General features: G+C 39.7%; 1 protein-coding gene across 2 annotated transcripts; it reads right to left on the bottom strand.

Moving 5' to 3' along the window:
- Positions 1–504: 504 nt before the first annotated feature.
- Positions 505–5067, bottom strand: atf5b (activating transcription factor 5b). Of its 2 annotated transcripts, XM_067508018.1 has the most exons (4): positions 4841–5067; positions 3931–4146; positions 2381–3575; positions 505–1746 (listed from the first exon to the last, which is right to left on the bottom strand). In XM_067508018.1, the coding sequence occupies exons 2-4, from the start codon at positions 4070–4072 to the stop codon at positions 1560–1562; spliced, it is 1524 nt and encodes a 507-aa protein (XP_067364119.1). In that variant the 5' UTR covers positions 4073–4146; positions 4841–5067; the 3' UTR covers positions 505–1559. The 2 variants fall into 2 exon arrangements, with proteins under 2 accessions (XP_067364119.1, XP_067364120.1); XM_067508019.1 differs by lacking the exons at positions 3931–4146; positions 4841–5067 and adding an exon at positions 3784–3883.
- Between the last annotated feature and the right edge of the window lie 3770 nt (positions 5068–8837).

Below are 8837 nucleotides of genomic sequence, written 5' to 3' on the forward strand. Positions count from 1 at the left end.
TGAGATAGGCAACTTATTTTGTCTGTTGACTGCCGGAGCTTGATACAGCTCCACTCACCCCCAAGGATCAATCATCGTGCAGAACAGAGTGTTTAAATGTTGTCTGAAAAAACAATGAATGGTGGCCCCCATTGTTTTGCTATTTTGACAAGCTGACGCTATATCTAGCTCCTGAATCTAAAAGGACAGCAGCTTGTATTGAAACGGAACAGTCAGCTATCAATCAAAGCAAGACCTTGATGTGCTGCCAACCAGTGGTGAATCTTGGGAAATAAGTGGTGGACTGCATTGCAGCCCTGGAACAAACAGTTAAAGGGTAAGGCAGAGAGATGAGGGGAGGGGTGGTGGGTTTATTCTGCATCTTTAGCTCCTAATCCTACTGTTTTTTTATTCAGTGTGAGCGCTGTTCTTGGTGCAGGTCATGGAATTTGTGAGGTGCTTTAATGGCAGCAGAATGAACACATAAAAAACAGCATGCTGTGAAAAACAGTCCACAGGCAGAGATGAATGATACTACATAATTTCTTTTTATTTGGCTGTAATTTACCTGATGTAGAATTTCCTGACAAAGACATTGATTATGAAAAGGAACCTGAATTTCAGATACATCAAATTGATTAATTGAAAACAAAATTCTCATTAAGTCGTACCATTACCCAACAATTTATTGTTGCGTCAACAGGTGATTGTTTGATCGCAAAATACAGCTGAGAGAAGAGAAAGCAAAGAAGCCGGTGAATGTTTCCGTTTCTCCAAGCGGAAAAGCAAAACCTGAGCATGAATCACGGATGGCGAGAATTCGAGAGCAAAGTCGCCAGCTGATGAGAAGAAGAAAGTAAACTCAGTTAAACTGACGCGGTGATCTTGAAGCCATGCAGTTAACAGAATATTGCCTTCAAATAACACTCGCACATGCTTTTCCAAAATCAAACATGCATTGGGTATTTCAGTGGGGTAAAGAAGTGTAAATACTCAACATTTTAGCAATACAGATTCCTAAATGTTTCTGATGATGAATATTTGTGGAGCATTTTACACAAGTTTTCCAGCAATCCCTTTATTCAGTAGATTGTTTAAGCAAATGATAAATGAACATTATTAAGTGAAAATAAAATAGAAAATATATATTTAATAGTTATGCGTCTGCCTCGATGCTGCCAATGTGTGTCACAAAAACCACAGGAAATTTTAATCACTACTAATTCGAAGAGCATTTTGTAAACGATAAAATCGTTGCAAGCGTAAAACTCAGTCATCATCACAAGGCTGTGAGTGCAGTTCAGATCACAGTGGTCACGGACAAGTTCAGCATCTCCTTTAGAAGCCACCTCACTAAGGCTTGTTATAGTGTAGTCACCCATTTGGAAACGTCCTTTCTGTCGAAAGCTGTTTTTTTTGGCCATCCTCTAGGAACAAATTTTTTTATATGTGTGTTTTTTTTGTTAGAAAAGAACTACCAAAATCATGCAACTATCATTTCATTTTTGTGAGACAAAAACCAGTGGATTCCCCTCTTGGTGCTGGTTGGGAGGTTTGAAGGTGAGGTCAGCGTGGGAGTTTTAGGCACTGCCATCCTGTTTGAGCCGCTGACTGCGAGCCTTGTAGACCTCGATCAGCAAATCTTTGACGTACTGGATTTCTCGCTCCACAGACTCTGCTTTGTCACGAAGCTCCCGGTTTTGCCCCTCGAGGCCATGTAGCTCCTCTTCCAGAGAGTCCAGCTCCGCCCTCTTACGCAGCCTATACCTGCAACAAGAACGATTGCGTTTCATTGGTTTCGCAGGTTTTCAAGTGAAAGTGACCTTTGAGCTGTTTAGAGTGGATTAACACCCCACAGTTCAGACATCCTTCCTTTAAGACATTGATTTGGTGTTTATTTTACCTACTTCAGTGTTTATGAATGTTATATTTTTACCATAAAAACATTTTTTGTGCTTGTTATTTTACACAGAGGTGAGTTAACAAACCAGAAATGGTGGTTAGGTGGGGCTGGATTTGGCTATGAGTGAGGGACTTTCCACTCCTCTTCCACACTCTGCATGACATTTTAAGCACTTGGGTGGCTGGGTTTTGTAACACTCCAGTCATGTTAAAGTGTCCAAAACAAATTTTTAGTGTAATTTAATCGATTAATAGATAAGCTTAAATAAATAAATAAATAAATAAATAAATATCATCAATATTTATCCCACAACATTAGAAAATAGCCTTGCCTACCAATGCTTGTGAATGTTCAAATGTGTTTTATTGAACATAACTGTCCTGACAGGCTAAAAATGACAGTACCAACAAAAAACATATATATTGTTTATTGAGTTTTAAGAGAAAAAGAAGAAAAAGCAAGATGATAAAAATCAAAAAGAATGAATCAATGTTTTACCTGTGAGCAGCTGTTTTGTTCTGGTCTCTCTTCTTCTGCTTCCTCTCTCCACTGCTGCTTTCCAGAGACACGGCACTCATCACCAGAGATGGTTTCATAGAGCAGGGCTCATCCTTTAGCCTGTGGGTGGGGCGGTGGATGGGGGTGCCCATCAGCGGCCCCTCGCCCTCACCTCTGGACAGACATTCGTAGCTTTGGTCTGCAAGGCATTCTGGATAGAGGTAGTGGCCATGTTGGGGCTCTACAGCCTGTGCTTGTGATGGCTGATCTAGGTCACCTATAAAGCTATGGTAAGGCTCTGTGCTGGCCATGGATTGATGGAAGTAGCCATCACCGGCCACCATTGTCTCTTGGGGAATACTTCCAGAAAGTCCTCCATCTTTGTTGCAGTGTAAGACATCAAGCCCTGTGCTGTCGTAACTTACATTGACCTTTACATTGTGCATCAACTGTCCCTCTCGCTTATGGTGGCTATCATATGAGCCCCCAAGACAAAAACCTCGAGCAATCTCTTCGCTACAAAACATTCCTTCAGAAAAACAATAACTGTCCTCTTCCTTCAACGATAAAGCACATTCTCTCACCTTCTTAACACTACCAAGGCTGTTCTTACTCACTGTCTTCAGTGTGGAGTAGTGGTTCACAGACAACTCTGTGCTTCCTGAGTAACTTCCCCTGGAGCCCCATGTATCAAGTCCAACTTCCTCCCCAACTTTCACAGCTTCACTGATGATTCTTCGCCCGTTATTGTGGTGGTAGCGGTGATGGTAGCTGTAAGGAGCGGGTCGAGCAATTTTGGTTCTTCCGATAGGACCACCACAGAAGCTGGCCAGGTCCAGTTCCCCTGTTGCCAAGGTAACAACCACAGGGCTGGTTTCTGATTGGCTGGTCCCATATGAGCCATAGGGTAACTGATAATAAGACTGGGAGCCCATGGCTTGGGCACCCTTGTCACATTTTGAGGATTTGTCCAACTTGTTTGTTGTAGATGTGGAGGTGGACTCAGAGCGGAAGTAGTCCTCCAGCTGAGCCAGCTCCTCCTGCAATAGAGAGGTCATGACCTCCAGATCTGAGGGCACCTTGACATCTTGTTCTAGTGGCGAGGGTGGAAGTGATGAGCTTGGGGAAGACTCGGTCGTCGACACAAATGAAGACAAATCAACTTTTTCCGTCATCCAATCTGAGTGACCATCACCTATAAAAGTTAAAAATAATAACCATATAAAACACGGTAAGTAAAACAATCCATTGTTTCATTCAGGCGCTTGTTTAGAGTAACTGAAATAAAAAGTACAAGTTCAGAAAAAAATCTTTAATCACTCATGGTGTAGAGGATAAACGTTAAAAAAATCTTAAGTTAAAATCAAGCAATACATCCAAAAAAATCCAAGTGAACAACTAACCGATCATCTGAAAATGATTGAACAGCATCGTCTGCATTCGATAAATATCCACTTAGCTGTACTCACTGTACGACATTAGCCCCGTGCTGCACTGCGGCTCCAACCTCGGGATGTGGAAAAATAAAAAAGCGTCTTGGCAAAACTCACCAATTAAGTGCTGCTTCTCCGCTGGCTCCACCCCTGTCCCGGGCCGTGATTGGCTGTGGCTGCTAGCCTGTCGGAGAAGGGGAGCGCCAAGCTCGCCTGTGGAAATGGGAGGAATTTTGCTGCGAAGGATCGATGCCGCCATTATGTCGTCTGCTTCGATCAAATTTTTCAAAAGCACAAATTGTGCACTGAATGGATAAAAGAGCAGTGAAAGACCTGTGGAAGGATATTAAGAAAATATACGCATGTCACATTTATTCATTCTTTATGCCCTTATTTATGCCCCAAAATGCTCAATTTTGAATTACAAAATTTGATATTTACTCAAAATAAATTGATAAACTACTCAAAAGATTAGAAAACTTAAATATTAAATATTGGAAAATTAAAACAACAAAATTACTTTGTTTTTAAGATTTACTGAGTTCAAATTAACCCCATTCACCTGTCACCTCATGTAGTGAAGGAATTATTAAATGACGTCAGAACAGTTCATTTTCAAGCAATAATGTGAACCAACTTTAAAAAAAACAATAAGCTATGCTAAAATAATAATTTACAAATACATAATAAAAACTTTTAAGTCACTTAAAAACTTTTACACACAAAGTTATTTTACACTATGTACGTGATATAAACCTTTTAAAAACGTTTTAAAAACCTTATAAAAAAGCAGAAAACAAAGTTCAACATTTTTTCACATGAAAAATCAACTTTGATATGGCCCCTTTAAAGTAGCAATATTGTCTCAGAAAGCCATGTAAATTACAGAAATTAATACCTGAAGTCGCAAACACAATATATCGGCTAAATTGGTTCTTAAACAGTGTCTGAGCTGTTTTGTTAGCTAAAAAAAACAAATGATACTGCGATTTCCTCGGATCCCGAAGCTGGAAAACAGTTTACTTACCCCATAGTTTCTGAATATTCTTGTAAAGTGCGTTGCAGGAGCAAAGCACACGAAGCTTTACGACGAGCAGGAGGACGGTCACAGTTTACAAAGCCATGTTTTTCCCTTTTGGAAGTGACGGACTCTTCATGAAGGGCTTTTTCGACGAACAGAATAGCAGACAGAAAGTTTTTAAATCCGCTACTTCTGCAACTCCTAAAACGCCAGGACCGGATCACAGCAGACCAAATTAATCCGCAGTTTACAGAGTTCACCCGGCCGTTACGTCATCAGTGTGGGGACTTTCCCATTATTTAGAGAGCAGGGCGTGTGTGTGTGTGTCTGCTAAATACACTCCTCCTAACGGGTCCTGTCGCAGAGTGTTTTATCTGCTTTATTTAATTTTGCTTTATCTTTGTGTTGCTTTTTAATAAGAACCCTCTCGGAAAAAAATCATAGAAAAACTATCTCTCCTACTTGAAAAAACAATCTTAAAAGTCTACAAAGTCCCTCTTTGTGTCATACACTAATATATCCGAGAACAAAGCAGCATGTTAAACACGATATGAAAAGCATAAACACATCTGTAAACAAAAACCGGGCTGTGCTCAGCTTTTACGGTACAGTCGGCACTACTTCTCGGTGAGCCCTAGCGTAAGGACACCGTGTTGCAGTTCGAAGGTGTAACTTTAGTTGCAGCCCTGTTGCATCAGATCCGCAGGGGATTCGCTGAGCGTTGTAACAATGTGGCCACACCATTGGCTTGTCTGCGGGAACTTTTCTATTTCTATTGGCCTACTATCGCTCTCACACTGATTGCTAATCATTACACATTAGCACCGACCAGGGATTGGAGAAAAGTGTGTTATAACCAGTGATAGCGTGGCGAAAAAGCAAACTCGGCTTCCAGGTGGGAATATAATCAGTCAAATATACGCTTGAAATTAATTATACTTGCATATGTAACTATTTTCTGCATGGTGTAGTACAACATCACTTCCATTGGCTTGTACCATCTACTTGTGAATCTTTGTGTGTAAGTTTACCAGAAATAAACTAATTTCATACTGGTTGAACCCACCAAAAGTAATAGGTGGGGGGGGGGTAATTATCTTAATACAAATGTAAATTAAGAACTTCTGGTGGCAAAGTGCATTTTAAACAAAGTATTAAGAAGAGATGTTGTATATACACATTTCTTCATCAGATGCGTATGTAAAAAATGAACCGTACATTACATTTTAAGACTGGCTTCATGGTTGCCTGTGGGTAAATACCCTATCTCCACTCACCCACACCATAGGAGCATATTTTTACACAACATACAGTAACATTCATGTGGACCTTGGACATTTTGAATCCATGTGTGAGCACTGAGCAGATCACAGTGAATATACAAAGTCTTCACAAACACACATTTTATTTAAATGTGCAGCTCTTAAAAGTGTAGTATCCAAACAGTTACAGATTTAACTCACATTCTTTGGCTTTAAATGTACATCAACTGATATTTGCAGTCAGTGATTAGTATTTATTCAGATTATTAGACAGTAGCTTCAACAGAGAACTCATTCTAAAGACTCTGAGGCCACGAGAGCATCTCAGCATCACATAAAAAGTCTTGGTTTTATTTTGTCTGCTTTTGTGTAGAGTAGATCCTTTTTAGCCTATAATTGCAAGTATTATGTCTTGGAATCAAATCTTCGACGTTACCGTAGAAGCTGGGTGTCACCCACAGCAGCATTTCTGTACAAACAATGATGTTAGTTGCTGAACTATAAAGTCTATAAATCTAATAATTATAATAAATAAGAATTTATAACAACATAATGTAATCGTAACTGGTCATTATTATATTGGCTACACTGTAACTCCCACTGTGGGTGTCCAGAGCTAGAGTATAAACAGACAAGAAATGACAATATAGTGAAAACACAGTTACGATGCTATTTCAAATAAAGCTACATGCTAAATGTTTCCTAATTTCCATTCATGTCCACAATTACATCACATAGTGAACTCACTCAACAAAAATTAAAGTAGGTTGTCCATCCTTGCTCTTACGACTATTAAATAAGAATTGATTTGCAATGCTAATCATTAACCCAGTTTACATATTCAAAAACAAAGTGAAAACTGATATCAATCACTTAATTTGATCAGCACTTTATCACACAAAAACACTGCCTCAAAAACACTGTAGTAAACCAAGTCAGATGTAAGCAAATTAATATACGACATTTACATGTAGAAGAGCATGACCTGACATTCTAAAAACAAAAGTACTATTACAGTACACAAAAACTAAAAGAAAGACCAATGATACCAAATTTAAAGTGCAGCACAAAATGCTGATAATAAATCATGAGCTTCAAAAGGTCCTTGTAACAGGAAGAAAAAAATCTTAATGCTAAAACATAATAGTCCACATACAAGAAGACTCAATATGAGCAAACACACTGGAGGACACAGTAAAAAGACCTTTACACAAGTTGTGTCAGGACAACAGCCATGTAACCCAATCTAATCCAGCTGGACCTTGATTTTAGCCTTATTCTTTTAGGTCTGAGGGTGAAGCTTAAGGCCCTCGTACCCTACATATGATTTATAGATTTTCCAGCAAGACAAAGATCATGATTAATATAGACTGTCACACACATTGATCATACAAATAAACTGAAGACATATTTGCTTCAGTTCACACAGCGCCCCTTTCCTTTAGTCCTGCTTGAATAAATGAACCTACTCTAATAATCAGCTACAGGCTGAAACACTATGTCTCAATCAGGATTATTTCAGTTAAAATAATTTTACAAACAATGATAAACTCTCATCATTTATAACATTTTCTAAGTCAATTTGCAGACTTATTCATATTTCACCTGAAGCTGCCTTGTTTATAATTTTCTTGCTGCACGGAGCAACTGCTCCTCCATCCTGCAAGTAGACAGGTAGCAACTCTGCACTTTCTAAAGTCTTATGTGTTAATCTAAAGTGAACTACTTTGGGTGCAAAATTTGGAATTTATATACAGGAATTCACTGTGTGATCATTAGAGATGTTGCAGAATGGTGATTGCGCTATGAATTGATATATAACGAGACTTAAAATGATCACAGATTTGAGTCCCTTGGGCTGAAGTATTATCCTTTAAATTCAATTTGTAAAATAATGTTCACAACCTTGTCATGCTCACACTCTCACCTGGAAAAAAAAAAAAAAAATTCTGTAACCAAAAGAATACGAAGCAGGCCTGAGTGCTGGGAGCCTGAAACAAATGACTGCTTGAGGCCAGCTCGGCCTTGGCCTTATTAAAACCACACAATGTCACATTTTGATGATGTAGTCAAGTCTGCAGACAGTGGCAAAGATGCTGGTGGCAACAATTTCAAGCAATTGAAATGTGTGTGTGTGTGTGTGTGTGTGTGTAGAATTTGGGTTATAATGCATCTGTAAGCACTGCCTCATGCCTGAAATCCATCTGTTTTATAGCCCAGCAGATAAGAACAGTTTGTGTGTAATGTATTTATCATCTCACTCACCAGGCTTTCACTGTGTGGATTTTATACCTGACCTCCAGGCCAATATGATGGGCTGCCTCATGACAGGTAGGATGTATGGAGGTCAACAGACTGGCTGACACACAGCTGGGGTCCCGTTGCCCTCATTAGTAAAACCAGAAAAGCTCTGCCTGGTTCTTTGGCTTGAGCTCCTCCGCCAACCCCTACCTCCCCCAGAAACCAAGAGCTGATTGAAGCTGCCAGGTCTTCCTGTTGCTATAGTAATAGGCAACACTGGCTCACCCCTCTGGAAAACATGTTTTTGGCACCCATGTTGCTGTGGGTTTTTACGGCCTCCCCCTCAGAGTTCTTACTCCCCCATTGTTTACACAGCTCGTCTTCCTGTTTTTGCAGACAGGGCAATTTTTACTATGCATGATGCACCTCTTTAGTCGCACATGAATTTGTAATCATCCTGGGTCGCGGAGATCAGGAAGAGTTGGGGTTGAAATGAGCAA

Source organism: Channa argus, chromosome 6, assembly GCF_033026475.1.
Source record: "Channa argus isolate prfri chromosome 6, Channa argus male v1.0, whole genome shotgun sequence".
NCBI classification, from domain to species: domain Eukaryota; kingdom Metazoa; phylum Chordata; class Actinopteri; order Anabantiformes; family Channidae; genus Channa; species Channa argus.